At 37.5% G+C, this 17685-nt stretch overlaps 1 protein-coding gene across 3 annotated transcripts; it reads left to right on the top strand.

The window, feature by feature from the left end:
- Nucleotides 1-432: 432 nt before the first annotated feature.
- Nucleotides 433-16965, top strand: LOC139962538 (uncharacterized). 3 transcript variants are annotated; one of them, XM_071962618.1, is made up of 6 exons: nt 433-552; nt 1792-2019; nt 2861-2920; nt 4247-4324; nt 4541-4633; nt 15655-16965. In XM_071962618.1, the coding sequence occupies exons 2-6, from the start codon at nt 1819-1821 to the stop codon at nt 15802-15804; spliced, it is 582 nt and encodes a 193-aa protein (XP_071818719.1). In that variant the 5' UTR covers nt 433-552; nt 1792-1818; the 3' UTR covers nt 15805-16965. The 3 variants fall into 3 exon arrangements, with proteins under 3 accessions (XP_071818719.1, XP_071818721.1, XP_071818720.1); XM_071962619.1 differs by having other exon boundaries at nt 441-552; nt 1797-2019; XM_071962620.1 differs by lacking the exon at nt 4247-4324.
- The last annotated feature ends 720 nt before the right edge of the window (nt 16966-17685 follow it).

The following is a 17685-nucleotide window of genomic DNA, read 5'->3' as shown; positions in this document are numbered from 1 at the left end:
TAAAAGTCATATGTGGTGGATAAGTTACACCATTGACTTAGAAAATGCTCATCCACCGTAGAAAAAAAATGAGTTCATGAAATGACCTCCTTACAACCTTTATGTCAATTGAGTAGTCTATCTAAAACCATATTCTATACGCCGCTCAACTTTGAAGGAACTCTTGCTAGCTTTACGTCATCTACGTAGACCTATTATGATACCCAGTAATGCAACACAAACATAATCAAATGTACATTGTATGTATACTTACGATATCTTACGATGGTGCGGTATGTATTGTGGTAGCAGGCTACGGTCTCTTTCATTGGAAGCAGCCAACCAAATTATTCTAAATTATTCTTAGGCGATCTTTCATAAAGTTTTCATAAAGTTTTATTTACTTCTTTTATTCATTGCTTGAGTTTTCCGTCAAATTCTTTTGTGCCCCGTGTTCAATGGTGTAGAAGTAGTTGTTGCCTGAGGTACGTTTGATTATAGGGTCAAATTCACTGAACGGTAATACAATTGCCACAAGTCGTATGCGAAGCTGGTGTCCTGCGGACAACTGTGGTACGTATATTTTAAGCGTAAATTGTCTGTTGTTCATTTAAGTTTAGGAAAAGGTAACTAAATATTAAATATTGTTCACTTCTACAAATATTTTAAAACTCAGTCTGAGAATGCTTAACAAAATCTTCCCCTAAACATTCTAACGTAGTAGTACAATTGTACTTTATTATCCGCTATGGACGTTGTTGAGACAGAGCTTATATAGAGACTATACGAAGAACAGTTCGGAATAACAGTATTGTAAATAAAACTGCTCGATTATATCAACCTTACGATTGGCTGCTGCTTGATAATTAAACTGAAAAGAATTGGCGCGATATAAATATATCAAATGTCAGATCAAAAAAGTGCTGGGAAAATACCTCACAGTGACTATAGGAACATCGAATAGAACAGGTCAACGCCAATAACCGTCAATACACTTAGAATAATATAAAAAAATACCAATAAATACCAAATAATCCAAGTACGCTTCAAATGGAGAAACATGATGAAATACCAAATAACATAGTGAAGGCCAACGCAACAGGAAACTCACGATGTCATTCTGTGAACATAAAAATGAAAGAGAACTGGATTCCGGTTAAACATCAGCATAGGCTTATATAGTGTAAATTTTTTGAACATTATTATATATCTGCCGTACCATATGCAACACAATCATGTCTTAGATACGATTTGGCTTGCCTCTTAAAGTGGTGCACGTGTGTAACTTCAAAAGCAACAGTATTGCACTGTTTATAATCGTATCGAGTACGTAATACGCTCTTATAGTAAGGCAGTAATACAGAGCCAGGAATAAACATTCCTACCAGTTGAATCACTGTGGCTGAGTAGTTCTGACTAAGGTCTGTGCACGAAGATTCGGGGTTTGATTCATATCTTCGCCTGATGAGGCCCACGGCGAAACTGGTCGTGCAGTGCAATTTTTCAGGTGTGTTGATCTAAATAATTTATTATACATCTTTCACATTACATGGAACACATTAATTTGTCATATTTAGTCTCTAAATACCAAATATCGTTTTTGGATGCATTGGTGCTTTGTACCTATATATATATATATATATATATGTAAGTGAGCGGACTCTGATCTGGAAGGGTTGTTGCGTTTAGCTCTATGACAGTCATTTTCAATTTTTGTAACTACTCTATTAGTAAAGAACGAATCAAAGCTATCTTTGACAGACTCGACACCTGAGACGTTTCATGTTTACCTTGTTATACTTTCTATTGAAGAAAAGCAGTTGCAACGAATAAGGGGATATGGCCCAAGCAATTAATCAACAAATTGTGCGTGGAAATCAGCAACCTGTAATCAATGGACAACAGCAAATCCTCCAAACTGAAGAAAACAATTGCATACGATTGTCTCGAACAGCCATGAGCATTGTCATCTCATTGTGTGGCATCAGTCTATTCTGTCCGCTTATTACATCAAGATTTTTGGCGATGATAAATGGCGCAGTAAGTATGGTTTATAGCAGTATGATTATATATATATATATATATATATATATATATATATATATATATATATACATATATACATATATACATATATATATATAGATATATATATATATATAAATATATATATATATATATATATATATATATATATATATATATATATATATATATACATATATATATATATATATATAAATATATATAGTAAATAAATAAATACATTTTTGGACTCATCAGGCGAAGGTAGGAATCGAACCCCCGGATCGTGTGTCACAGACCGAAGTCCGTACCTCTCGACCACAGTGATTCTACAGGTGTATGAATGCGAATAAACTGGACTGGCATTGAGAGCGTATTACCCAAGTGTTATCATTTTACAGAGTGGGTACATAGCGTTTTCCCTGTTCTGGATTTTACAACTCATTACGATTTCAATTATACATATTCATTTGCTTTTGTCGTTTACCTCCATTTCATTAACAAAAGTATGTTCAAAGAAGCGGATATGGCATACTACATTGCCTCGACATCGAACATTAATCATGGTGCTTTCCAATTCGAAATCATTCGTACAAAACTAAAGCTGGAATTTGAAAGATACGTTCTTTCACAATATGTTTCCGGGTTAATTGAAATTAAACTGCTAATAAATTTGTCTGTGGATTTTTTTTTTCAGATCGTCCTCAACTTGATCAACCATTATGCAACTCATATTAGTAACGTAACATAAAAGTGTAATTTACAGGGCACTGGATACGGTTTAACCATCAATCAGGGTTACAAATGCAAGAAACAATACATTTATTTTATTTAAAACTTTTTCTCCACCATATAGATTGCCATTATCGTTGGAAGTGTCGGCGTTCTTAGTGGCATGTCATATAACAAATATGTGGTAAGAAAGATCTCTTTGAAGAGGACATATATATATAGATCATACGTTTGAATATGAGTTCAAATGAGATTCACACAATTTGTGTTCACAGTAAGCTCATATTGTCTCTTGATATAAATGTGTGTTTGGGGCATAAACAGAGAGGGTCAAATACCACAAAAAAACGCACTTAAGATACGGTTCTCGCGTAAAAAAGTACCTACCTATTGTCAGTTGAGTATGAAAAGGGGTGAGGGCTGGCCATTGGTTGGTTGAGAAAAATGGTTTAGAATGGATTTAGTTGGGTGAGATGGGGGGGGGGGGGGAGTTTTACATTAATTCCTGAAGAATAAGAACACCCATCCTGGTGTGCAGAGCTAGTCCAAAAATGTCTCATAAAGGAGCCGTTTTGACGTCTTAACTTTTCATTTCTTCTTCTGGTGGAGGTCCCCCACACCACTTACCCTCGTTATTACTCTCTGTGTGGGGATGATAAACCCCCCACCCCCTCCCACCCCAAAAAAAGAAGAAAATTTCAAATGTCCTACATTGAAAGGCACTCTAAAAGCTAAATGTAGTTAAAATGATCCAAACGATTTTCTGTCTAAGCAACTCCCTAACCAGAAATGTCTCACCGGGTAATAAATCACTCCCTAGGACTGACGTCAGTCAACATTTGTGCCCCGTCTCTACAAACTCTGGTTAAGGAACTAGTCCTTACAAATAAGTTCAAGCTATTACATATGGTTAGCCTGCTACCTAGAATAAAAAATAAATAAAAATGTAATAGAATTACATCCCGGACTGAAAAAGTTTGTTTTTATTTGTCTACAGCATATCAGGTTCAGATTATCTGAAGAGTGAAATATATTTCCAGTTTAGTGTTGCACTGTTACGCAGTTCTAAACACCGCTTATAGTAAACATTCCACATGTATCATATTTCACGGATAATACCAAAAGAGGATAACTACAGGGAGTAAAGTTTTCTTGAAGAACATCTCCATTGTTGAGAACAAACAACATACTGTTAATCCAATTCCTCGTGTAAATGTTTTTTTAGCTAATCAAATAGTTATAGTTCCAGCAAACCCACCAAGACGGCGATGGAGATTTTAATTAAAAGTGGGAAAGTGCTTACCACGGAAACATCCCTTTATAGAGGCATATCTCAAACGTTACCATTATCATAGACATACAACCCGGGCTGAAAGCATTGTTCTGGTAGTTGTTAACTGTCTTCAACATATCATATCATTTTTGTGCCTTAATTTACCCTTGCAATTTCACTATTTATGTCAAAATTGTACTGCAACGCTTTCAAAAATTATTATTTTCTTCCTTACAGAATACATGCTTCCGTAACCTTGCCTGGGTTGCGGTAATCATGGGTGGAGTCCTAATATTTATTCAATTTTTATTTTGGGTAAGGAAAGTCAGATAGAATGAAAGTTGTTCCTACAAATTGCGAAATTGTTATCATAATGTGATGTTTTTGTCTTGTTTTACAGTACTGCATCAATCATAAGTACTTGATAACTTGATAGATTGTTTTGCTTTTGAATGAAACCAATGATACTGCAAACTTGATTTTTCTTATCTGAAATAATACGGACTAGCTTTCCATTTGTTTCTCATTTAGGGTAAAGATGCCGATTCATTCGTATTCGTTGGAATACTGGCGTGTGAATTTACTGCCTGCATCGTCGGGTCATATCTAACGTACTGTGGTGTGGTAAGTGAATGACTCAATCTCTCCCTCTAGCTCCACCTCTCTCTCTCAGACTCAGACACTAACATTTATATTCCCCTTAAAAGGAAGACGCATGCTGTTTATTTTACGAGTAGTTTAGGAAAAAGTTGAGGATTGTCAGTATATTTTACAATATTTCAATCTGGTGATGTGTGTGAATTTAGTACTAATGATCAGATGAGTTGACATTGACACCAGCATATCATCTACCAACCCTTTCTGCACCAAGTAGTGACGAGTAAAGAAAATTGTTCAACCGACGATATTGCACCATTACTATATAATGAACAATGTTATCATGCTTTCAACTTTGGGACATAAAGTATACAGCGTGTTTAAGCTTTACTCTGAAATGCGTTGTAAGGTGCAGGTTGCATTTCGATGCTTATTTAAGTCTGTGCATAATGGGATTATTGTTTTTAGTGGTAGTGTTAAATTACGTCAGGTGTACAAAGGTTGCATACTATTAGTAGTTGTAGTCATTCAAGGGATTTTGAATATTGCATCGTGATTTTTCATGCTTTCACATGTTTTCACTTTTAACTTTGATCTTTTGCATTCATATGGGAAAGTTTAGACCACAACTCCTTTTCAACTTCACACACAGTATTTAGTAGCACAACCTCGTGTTTAGAGTGTTACGAGGGCCCATTGTAGCCTAACGCTAGTTACTGCTAGTGAGGAACCTAATGTTATATGATAGAAAGTATTTAAAATTGCCTACGTGATAAATCAGTATTTGAGAAATTAGGTCGGGTTACCGTGTCAGAATGTTATAATACACGATTGTTCTGGTATATTCCTTATGATGACACGCTGGTCTCGGGTTAACGTCGCTTTACGTGAAATCGCGTGTAAGCTGTGCAATCTTCGTGGATTCTCTGATTATACCATTCTACTATATATCGTCAGTGCTCAACTGCCAGTAGTTTCTGAAGGATTGAGATATCGATAACAAGATTGATTCTACACTTCCATTCAGAAGTTTGAAGACGACTTTGCTGTGAAAGTACAGTTTTCCAGTGTTTATTTCGGAGAAGGTGAAGAATTTCTGTCTCCGTTGAGGAAGTTCGTTACGCCAGGAGTTAGTGGCTATAAAGCTGATTTGGGACTGACTCTGGTAATATTTAGTCGGCGAGAAGTTCGACTTGTGCTTCACTCTATTGTGGCTGGAAGTCCGTCTTCTATTTTGGAGCATCGCCGGAAAGAAGGTGACTGCTGTTTCTGGGATCGCGAGAAACTTCGTTGAGGACCAGTGAATTTCGCGGTACAACGCACCGAGAATCGTCGTCATCGAGGTCGTGGCCGCTGAGGGATATTGCCGTTGGAAGAGACCAGCGTGTTTTAAAGTGTATCCTATCTTGTTAAGTTTGTGAGTAATTTTCTATATATTTGTAATTACCACTTGTTGTTGTTGGTTCGAAATCCATTGTTCAATATAGTTTACGTTCTCATTTAAAATCTCTAGACTTGTCAATTTGTCTGTGTTCCTTACGGAAACGAACCCAGGCTTGTGTCTCGTTAAAAATTAGTTATCGAGACCTCTCGCATTCCAACGTAACAAAATTGGGGGCTTATCCGGGAAAGGTTTACAACATTTGTGACCTATCCGTTTGAAAGGTTTACAACATTTGTGACCTATCCGTTTGAAGGGAAATCATTTGTGAGAATTATTGTTTTGCAAATTGTCTAGAGAGAAAACGAGAGAGAACATGGAGTTCGAGCCAGAGGAATTTCTCAAAGATGTTACTTGGGAGAAATTTGATGGCCTAAAGAAGCCAGATTTGATGGCATTAGCCAAATATTATAGCTTAGGCGTAAAGCAAGCAACGAGGAAACAAGTTGTTAAGAATGGGTTGATCGATGTATTAGTTGACGAAGAAATTCTCGATGAGTCATGTTTGGGGGAAAAGGTTGAAATTCTGACAGAAATCGGCGGTGACGCCGTTCAGCTGAAACAGTTAGAAATCGAAATGGAAAAAATCAAACTAGAGAAGGAAATCAGATTAGAACAGAAAAAGCAAGAAATCAGATTAGAACAGCAAAAGCAAGAGCAAGAAATCAGATTAGAACAGCAAAAGCAAGAACTGGAACTAAAACGGCTCGAATCTGAAACACATCTGAAAGAATTAGAAATTCAGGCAAAGTATAAATCGGAATCTTACTCATCATCCTCTTCGTCAGCTCCTCGATCACAATCATATTTTGATGCCTCGAGATATATTAAATTGGTGCCGAAATTTACCGAGATAGAGGTAGATAAATATTTTCGACACTTTGAGAAAGTGGCTGCGAATATGAAGTGGCCGAAAGAGGTGTGGACGCTGCTTTTACAGAGTAGTTTTGTTGGGAAAGCACGGGAAGTGTATTCGGCTCTCCCTATGGAAAAGAGTGAAAACTACGATGAAGTGAAGCAGGCGATCCTCAAAGCCTATGAGCTGGTGCCAGAGGCATACCGACAGAAATTTAGGGGGGCTAGAAAAAATGATAATCAGACACATGTAGAATTTTGCCAGAATAAAGGAGCAAATGTTTGATAGGTGGCTCCACTCTAAGGATGTAGGGGAGAATTTTGTCAAATGACGACAATTGTTCCTGATTGAGGAATTTAAAAGATGTATCCACCCCGACATCAAAACTCATATTGATGAGAGAGTGATCGACACCTTGCATGCTGCGGCAACGAAAGCAGATGACTATGCCCTGACCCACAAACTGAGCCCAAATAAGTTTTACCAGGCTAAGAGCCAGAAACCTAAAATAAACACAGAGGTAAAAGGGACACCCGATTCAAAGGGAAACAGCGGCAAATGGAATTCTGGGGGCACGAAACGACCAAGTGGGAGTGGATTCAAAAAGCAAGTTAATTGCTATAATTGTAACAAACCTGGTCATCTCATGTCACAATGTTATCTGCTACAAAATCAAAATTCTCAAAGAAAACAGGAGGGATCCTCAAAATCACCCCCTAATACAGTTGGATATGTTGCCTCACAGAGGAATTCGAATCGAATTAACAAAGAAATCCAAAAGAAGGAATTTGCTAAAAATCAAGTGAATAAGGTATTCCAACCATTCAATATATATATGTGTTGCGCCCTTGCGGCTGCACCATGCAACAAGCTCTCACTTTCTTGCAAGTTTTTTCTACTGTTAACAATTTTTTCTGTTGGATGCTCAAAGCTACTTGCGTTTCTGACATAAGAGTTGACTTTGGAGTTTCTCAGATAACTTAACTTTTGCTACTTTTCTGGTAATTTTGGACATTGTTTTTGTTCTGGAAATCTTTTCAAGCCTAACAGATAGTTGTACTAGCCTAGCTGTAAACCTCAGCTATTTTCTCCATGGCCAGCTTAAAATTCCACACTTTTCTTGCTTTATTTTGTGGTGCAGCTATTGCTTTTGTTTGTCTATCAACCACTGGAACAACCATGCTCACATACACAAAAGGTGATCTTCTCAGCTTAAGACAGCCAAGATGCAGATTATCTTCTGACATCTATTCTGTCATAAGAAGTTTAAATATATGTGCAGTGAAGCGAACCAGAAGAGGTCGTAGGAGAGGAAGAAAGGACAATGAACTTGCTTCTTTATCTAAAAAAGGAAGCAATTTGCACTTCGGGCTTTGGAATATTCGCTCAATAAAAGCTGAAAACAAAGTGACTTCATTATGTAACCTTATCATTGACCAACATATGGATGCAATGGCAATAACAGAGACATGGTTAAAGGGAGATGACAGTGATGATTGTATTTTAGCTGACTTACACACTTCACTTCCAGACTTTGCTTTTTACCATTGCCCACGAAATAAGGGTAAGGGAGGAGGAGTTGGCTTTTTGATCAGGAAGAGTTTTGATGTGAAATTAAATGACAGTGGCAATCTTAGGTCTTTTGAGTTCATCGATCTCAACATTTCGTCATCAAAATCAACAATACGCATGATCGGACTATATAGGCCTCCCCCAAACAACAAAAATAAATTAACTTTTGCAATGTTCATCGATGATTTTTCATCTCTACTTCAATTTTTATCCTCTTCCACAACCCCCTTACTTATCATGGGGGATTTCAATATTCATGTTGATGTTCCATCAGATCAAAACTTTGCTTCTTTTGATGACTTACTCCAAGCTTTTGATTTCCAGCAACATGTCTCTGGTCCAACCCACAGAAATGGACATACACTTGATCTTATCATTTCACATAAAGACTCGGATCTTGTTAAATGTACGTGTGTGCATGATGAACATTTATGTACTTCTGACCACTCAGTTGTAAGTTGCCTCATTAATATGGACCGACCACCTCCTGTCAGGAAATTCACTCAAAGGCGCAACCTAAAGAACATTGATTTTGACCAATTTCGTTGTGACATTGGATCCTCATCTTTACTGCTAAATCCGCAAAGTTCTCTTGACTCTCTTGTGGACCAATATTACTCAGTTCTTAGGACAATTATAGATAAACATGCACCTGTCACAAGAAAGGCTGTAATTATGCGCCCAAGGGCAAAATGGTACAGCAGAGACATCCGATTAGCAAAACGTGAGAAACGCAAATGTGAAAGAAAATATAAACACTCCGGTCTCATTGTACACAAACAGCTGTACATGACTCAATGTAAACATTACAAAGATTTGCTGATCTCCGCAAAGTCCTGTTATTTTCGACAACAGATTACCTCCGCAAACCAGAAGGATATGTTTCGTATTGTAAATAAGCTAACTTCACCGGAAGTGGATAATACCCTCCCAAAATATGATGTCGCTGAGAATCTTGCCAATCGATTTGTTGATTTCTTTCAACAAAAAGTAAATTCTCTCCAACATGCTTATCCTGACTATGGGACTGGTAATACTCCGATGGAACAATGTAAATCAAAGTCAGTTTTTACTGCTTTCAAAGAAGTGAGTGAACAAGATGTTTTAGAAGTTATTAACTCGTCACCAGTTACCTCTTGTTTTTTGGATCCTTTGCCAACATTTGTCTTCAAGGAGTGTATCTCAGACTTACTACCAGTCATCACGAAAATTGTTAATCTTTCTTTAACTTCAGGTCAGTTACCATGCTCACTGAAGCAAGCGGTGATAATTCCTCATATTAAAAAACCCAAGCTTGATGCTAATAATCTTGCAAATTACAGACCTATATCAAACCTCCCTTATCTATCCAAGCTAATCGAACGTATTGTTTGCAAACAGTTTCAAGATTATCTTTCAAACAATGATCTCTATGCGAGAATGCAATCTGCATATCGAGCAAATTACAGCACAGAAACTGCTCAACTTTATGTGCAGAATAGCCTTCTCTGTGCCCTTGATGAGCATAAAGATGCTTTACTAGTCCTGTTGGATTTCTCATCCGCCTTCGACACAATTAATCACCAAACACTTTTAACACGTTTGCATGAAAGATATGGTGTTGATGGAGTTCCATTGTATTGGATGAAATCATACTTAGCAAACCGTACCCAATGTGTTATTGTGGATCAAAATCTGTCAAAGGAAGTTACGCTTGCAACTGGAGTCCCACAAGGCTCAGTTCTGGGGACCTTGTATGTAGCTCCATTGCATGATTTAATCATTTCAGCTAATATGCAAACTGTTATTTATGCTGATGACATTCAGTTATTCACATCTTTCCATCCTGATCATTGTTCCGATGCTATTCAGAAAATCCAAAACTGTATTGCAGATGTAAAATCATGGGCTATATCAAACAATCTTTTTATCAATGACTCAAAGACTGAAATCCTCCATGCTACCTCGCAATTTAAATCCACAACAATCAAATCTATTTCAGTCAAAATTGATCAGACTACCATCACTCCGTCCACGCACGTCAAAAGTCTAGGAGTTGTACTGGATCCCCATCTAAGCATGAAACAACAGGTCAATGCTGTTTGCAAATCATCATACAATGCCGTACGGAAGATCAGCCGGATACGGAAGTTTTTAACCAAAGATATCACTACAAAACTTGTATGTTCCTTGATAATGCCCAGGCTTGACTACTGTAACTCCCTTTTATTTGGCCTTCCTGACTCTACACTGAAAAAACTTCAAACTGTTCAGAATTCTGCTGCCCGGTTAATATCATGTTCATCGCGTCATGATCACATGTCTCCAGTGCTTCAATCACTCCATTGGCTTCCAGTAAAACATCGGTCAATTTATAAGCTCCTCCTCTTAACGTACAAATCACAACACTCCCTTGCTCCTGGTTACATTACAAATTTAATTCCTCAGTATCATCCTCAACGCCAACTTCGCTCGTCTACAAAGTGTCTTCTTGCCACCAGCCATACCCCAAACACAAAGTTTTATGGAGAAAGAGCCTTCATCTCTGCTGCACCTCATCTCTGGAACAATCTACCATCTTCAATTCGCAATGCACCATCGGTTGACTGTTTTAAGCGTCTCTTAAAAACACATTTATTCCAAAATTTACAGTGATTTGTCTTGCATATTTGTGTACTTGTTTTAAGCGCTTTGAGGCCTTTGCATAAAGCGCTATATAAATATTTGCTTATTATTATTATTATTATGGAGGGTAGCATATCAATTAGTGATGATTTTTCGCCCCAACAAATTAAGATTTTAAGGGACACAGGTTGTTCACAGTCGCTCATTTTAGAAGAAACGTTGCCCTTTTGTGAACAGAGTTCGACTGGAACATGTGCATTAATCCATGGGATAAAGATGGAGATTATCAGTGTTCCCTTACATAGAGTAACCTAGAGTGTGGTTTGGTGTCCGGCAAAGTGCTGGTTGGTGTTATGTCGGAATTGCCGATAAAAGGTGTTTCCATGATGCTTGGAAATGACCTGGCAGGGGATAAGGTTCTCCCTAATCCCATTGTTACAAATACGCCCTCTAATGTTAGTAGCCACGAGGAAGATGAAATATATCCTGCGTGTGTAATGACTAGGACAATGAGTAAAAAGGCAGTCTCGGAAGTGGAGGAGTCTGAGAGCTGTCAGGGTGATGTATTCAATTTGGAAGACACATTTTTTAAGGTGTTGAATGACACAGAAAGTAGTTCGGGAGATTACCAAAAGGTAGAAAAAGAAGATCCTTTGAGTCGCAACAAATTGATTTTAGAACAAAGTCGTGACCCTGAACTAATAGATTTAGTTTAAGGGGCAGTGACCCCACAAGAAGCGGAGAATAACCCTGTCTGCTTCTACAAACAAAATGGCGTGGTGATGAGAAAATGGCGACCGCTAGATGCGCCTGCAGATGAGGAATGGCAAGTGGTGCACCAAATTGTTGTACCCAAGGTGTACCACAGTGACGTCATGAGCATGGCCCATGATAGTCCAATGGCAGGACATTTAGGCGTCAGGAAAACCTGTGATAGGATCCTAAAACATTTTTTTTGGTGGCCCAAAATCAGGAGTGATGTGGCTGATTACTGTAGGTCGTGCCATACATGTCAGGTGGTTGGGAAGCCCAACCAGAAAATACCGCCTGCACCTTTGAAACCAATCCCTGCTTTTGATGCGCCTTTTAGTAAAGTCATTATTGATTGCTTAGATCCTATCCCTAAAACGAAATCAGGCAGACAAAATTTGGAGCAAGGTCAAGCCAAAATGAAACAATGGTATGACAAAAATGCAAAGAACAGAGTGTTCAAACCAGGAATTATTCAACTATTGAAAAGGAATATCTTGCACTCCTGTTATCACTGCAACATTTCGATGTATATTTGCATACTACTGTCTACCCTGTGCTTGTGTTTACTGATCATAATCCTCTCACTTTCATACATACAATGAAGAATAAGAATCAAAGATTGATGAGATGGAGTTTAACTTTACAAGAGTACAATCTTGATGTGAGGCACATAAAAGGAAAAGACATGTGATGGCAGATGCTTTGTCCAGATTCACATAAATTTATTGTATATATGACAAGACAAAGATAATGTCACTGTGCATTCCTTTAAGGGGGAGGGTGTTACGAGGGCCCATTGTAGCCTAACGCTAGTTACTGCTAGTGAGGAACCTAATGTTATATGATAGAAAGTATTTAAAATTGCCTACGTGATAAATCAGTATTTGAGAAATTAGGTCGGGTTACCGTGTCAGAATGTTATAATACACGATTGTTCTGGTATATTCCTTATGATGACACGCTGGTCTCGAGTTAACGTCGCTTTACGTGAAATCGCGTGTAAGCTGTGCAATCTTCGTGGATTCTCTGGAACGTTCGCTAGATATGCAAAGGACTTCCAAGAATGGAGAAACTGGGTATATATATATATATATATATATATATATTACTGTCACAATGGTATTTAAAGAGATTACCACGAGGAACAGGTTAGTTTGGCATTCACACTTGTTGCACTGGACTCCACAAAGGGTAGGGCAGGAACTCTTCCTACTTCTCCATTTCTTATATCTTTTCATTTATTATCTGACATTGACAATGTATATAAAATGCAGTTTTTTTAACCAAGTCACTGTATGTATCAAGTGACAAGTCGTTTGAATTTCTCGCAAGTTGAGTTAAGTCACAAGTCAATTTTCTCCAGTAATGTCAACTCACAAGTATTTGATTGTGTTAAAGTAAAGTTACAAGTCGAATATAAAGCAGCATAGTTCAAACATCATATGGTTAAAGCATTGAAGACTCGCCCCAAACTGCGTGCGACCATCTGAAAAAGTTAACTTCCCGTTGCTTGCAAGTGACGTTTTGTTCGCGTCGCTACAAAATGCAGACAGTAGAGTAATGAAACGTGATACCTTGTGATCTGAAGCTGGACCTGAGATGTCCTTCGCTGTATTGTTTGTACACTTTGCTGAGGGTAATGACCGCAGCTGTATGTACTGATTGTTCACTAGTGTCTAATTACTGATGGTAGTAAACTGTGTATGTGTATTTGAACCTAGGTCAGATTACCGGTATTAAACGTTTATTTTTGCGCGAGTCTTCACACCCTTTAAGGTTCAACGAGGTGAAGCGATGCCGCGATGATATAAATATGGACATGAACCTGAATAGAAAAACCAGAATAGAATCAATTGTTTTTGGAAAGAAGGGATGCTGTCCTGGGGTTATTGTAGCCGACTCCCATATAGGGGGCAAGTGGTCTTTCCAAGAAATAACAATAAAAAATTAGACCAATGGTGTGTATATATAAGAAGCTCTAAATGCAAGTTTGTGATAATAAATAATGATAAATTAAAATTTTCATCGGCTGATTTAGTTGGGATCTGAACCACTATGATAGGACTAAAATCGAAGCAATGACTTTTTTTTTTTAAAAAGTGGGAGTACTGTCATTGGGTCATTGGAGCCAACTCCCGTGTATGTGTTCTGATAATTCTATCCTGGAAACAAAAACACACAAATAATGTAAACGTAAACGTCAAATGTTGCATTCTGAGACCAATGGTGCGTATATATGGGAAGCTCTAAATGCAAGATTGTGATAATAAATAATGATAAATTAAAATTTTCATCGACTGATTTAGTTTGGATCTGAACCACTACGATAGGACTAAAATCGGAGCAATGACTTTGTTTAAAAGTGGGAGTACTGCCATTGGGTGTTTGGAGCCAACTCCGTGTATGTGGTCTGATAGTTCTATCCTTGAAACACAAACACACACATAATATAAACGTAAACGTCAATTGTTGCATTATGGGAGATATTTACACTATAAAGAAGGTTCTGTTCAAGTAGCTCTTGTTACGTTGGAATGCGAGAGGTCTCGATAACTAATTTTTAACGAGACACAAGCCTGGGTTCGTTTCCGTAAGGAACACAGACAAATTGACGAGTCTAGAGAATTTAAATGAGAACGTAAACTATATTGAACAATGGATTTCGAACCAACAACAACAAGTGGTTATTACAAATATATAGAAAATTACTCACAAACTTAACAAGATAGGATACACTTTAAAACACGCTGGTCTCTTCCAACGACGATTCTCGGTCCGTTGTACCGCGAAATTCACTGGTCCTCGAAGAAGTTTCTCGCGATCCCAGAAACAGCAGTCACCTTCTTTCCGGCGATGCTCCAAAATAGAAGACGGACTTCCAGCCACAATCGAGTGAAGCACAAGTCGAACTTCTCGCCGACTAAATATTACCAGAGTCAGTCCAAATCAGCTTTATAGCCACCAACTCCTGGCGTAACGAACTTCCTCAACGGAGACAGAAATTCTTCACCTTCTCCGAAATAAACACTGGAAAACTGTACTTTCACAGCAAAGTCCTCTTCAAACTTCTGAATGGAAGTGTAGAATCAATCTTGGTATCGATATCTCAATCCTTCAGAAACTATTGGCAGTTGAGCACTGACGATATATAGTAGAATGGTTTAATATTTGTCTTCGCTTGTATTCGTTCAGAAACTGAGAAACTCTCCGATCTGGGCGGGTTTATATACGATTCGCCATGTCAAGAATCCTCCAGATCTTTCTCGATACATCTGAGTAACAACGCGACCCGGTTTCTCTATTTCGCGGAAGTCCTTTGCATCTCTCCCGAACGTTCCAGAGAATCCACGAAGATGCCGTGCACAGCTTACACGCGATTTCACGTAAACCGACGTTAACCCGAGACCAGCGTGTCATCGTAAGGAATATACCAGAACAATCGTGTATTATAACATTCTGACACGGTAACCCGACCTAATTTCTTAAATACTGATTTATCACGTAGGCAATTTCAATTACTCTCCACATTATAACATTAGGTTTCTCACTAGCAGTGACTAGCGTTAGGCTACAATGGGCCCTCGTAACAATATATACATATACATATACATATATATATATATATATATATATATATATTCAATTCTTATATATATATATATATATATATATATATATATATATATATATATATATATATATATATATAAACCGAAGGAGCAGAGGGCAATTAAGAACGTATTTCTATAGATACCATTGTGGATGTCTTGATCGTAATGAACATTTCATAACGAATTTCTTCTCATTTTTATTGATAATTAGGATGTTAACCGACCTTATGTGGTGCCACCTGCAAATGAAGGTGTTGTAAATCCGGCCTACCGACCACCAGCCAAAGCACCGACCAAAGCACCAGAGCACAGACCACCCACCAAAGCAATCCCTTTGCCTGACATGTTCTTCACTGCTTAACCATTTAGTTGAAACTAACGAGAAGTTTCATACTTTTCATTCGAAAGATAAAAGTCTCATGGGAAGAAAATAATGTAGTATATTTTTACTCTATATGATATATGTATATACTAAGAGTTTCCGTAAATAATATGCTTGATAACAACCTCTGCATTTAAATCGACGCTAATGAAATAATATTGTCAAAATCTTGTTTCAGTTAACAATGAGACTTTAGATTTCATGATTACATTAAGTATTAGGGTGTATATATTAAATGTATGTGCGCTACTTAATTAAATATTTGTATAATAAAATGGAGATTAGCCGTGTTGTTGACTCGAATTAATGACTTAAACTCGACTTGGTAAATGACCTGTGACTTGACTTGATGATATATTACTTGTGACTTCACAAGACACGAACTCTGAATTGCAGATAAAATGACTCGTGACTTGACTTGGAAATGCTTGGCGTCTTGACATCGATAGAGCAGTTGTAGCTGTTAAAAGACATTGAAAGGAATAATGCCAAGTTTCAGTATAATTTGTTCTGACACTTACATTCCACTCCAAAGGAAGACGCACGTCGTTTATTCTACTAGTGTTTCAGGAAAAGGGCTGAGCAATATTTTTTAGTATATTTCAATTTGGTATTAGTAGCAGTACGACCGTCTTGTTATTTAAATTAGTCTATTGTTTAGGGTTTAAATTATTTTGTTTCATTTAGTTCGCTTGTTTAATGATTAATATGAATATTGTCAGGGAAGTGAAATACTGGAGAACAGTTTTCTATATTTGAATGTGTTCTTTCGTATAAGGAATAAGTGTCGATGGATATTGATGAGTGAGGTCAAATACTGGAGGAGAGTACTTAGTATTTGGTCTTTTGTTTTAGGATTAGTAAGTGTCGATGAATATGTATGAGACTACTGGAAGACATTTTTCTTTTTTCTTTTCTTATTTGATTTAGTAAAGGGATATGTTCAAAGAATCAGAAACCCCAAGATGACATGCTGAAGCCTTAACTTTTCACCACACTAAGTTTCTTTTTTTCCTTCTCCGTCGTCTCGTTAAGTCTGTAAAGAAAGCAAAGGATAGATATTTGAATGTAAAAAAGAGTATTTAGATAAAGTAAACAATAAAAATACATAAATTTTTGAAAAAAGGGAAATAAAATGACAACAAAATACTTTTTTGATTTCGCACCCTCTTTCAGACTATCTGTAGTTGAAGGTACTATAATTAATATCTGTACATATTGTTCAGAAAATAACTAACCTTAGATAAAGTAAAAGTTAATATTTATTCTGTGTCTGGGTGGTCGGCGACCAGGGTCTAATTATCTCGTCAAACTCGCACATCGGGTACTTGCTTGGGCGTCGTAGCTGTTGCTGAAAGTCACTACAAATTGATTATGGAGTTTATCTTCCGCCCAGTCCTCCAGACCTTGTAGAATCGACTGCCTCCTCTTTTTCAGCCTGTTACTGGCGTAAATGGAAACGCCAGAAGGTTAACTCATTTTAAATAATCGTGCATTGTCAGTCACGTTGCTACTGTCGTCACCGTCGTCGCACCAGCGTCCGATATATATGAGGTGATGTCGAGCTATGCTCTCTCTCTCCACATCTCTCTCCACCTCTCTCTCTCTCTAATGCAGTTTAAACAAAATACTGCGCTGATAGAAGGAGGATTATTTCAACCTCTACGAAAAAGACTGAATCAATACAAAAAAATGTACGGACACTCATGTTTACCTTTTCCAGTTGAGGATTGTAAGTATACTTACGACACTAATTTGTAAACAAAGATTCATCAAACCATACACCCTAAACTCCCACCTACCTCATGCGTATAGGCCAGAGTCTATGGTTACATGATGCTTCAGGGCTTCATTTTTCAG

This window comes from Apostichopus japonicus, chromosome 21 (assembly GCF_037975245.1).
Source record: "Apostichopus japonicus isolate 1M-3 chromosome 21, ASM3797524v1, whole genome shotgun sequence".
NCBI classification, from domain to species: domain Eukaryota; kingdom Metazoa; phylum Echinodermata; class Holothuroidea; order Aspidochirotida; family Stichopodidae; genus Apostichopus; species Apostichopus japonicus.
The sequence above is the reverse complement of the archived record's forward strand: the minus strand, read 5'-3'. Positions and strand labels throughout refer to the sequence as shown.

Excerpts from the sequence above, each read along its gene's own strand:
- LOC139962538 (XM_071962618.1), top strand. The coding sequence starts at position 1,819 with ATGGCCCAAGCAATTAATCAACAAATTGTGCGTGGAAATCAGCAACCT. Across the intron at positions 2,921-4,246 it reads TGTCATATAACAAATATGTG|AATACATGCTTCCGTAACCT; the intron begins GTAAGAAAGATC and ends TCTTCCTTACAG. Across the intron at positions 4,325-4,540 it reads TTATTCAATTTTTATTTTGG|GGTAAAGATGCCGATTCATT; the intron begins GTAAGGAAAGTC and ends TTTCTCATTTAG.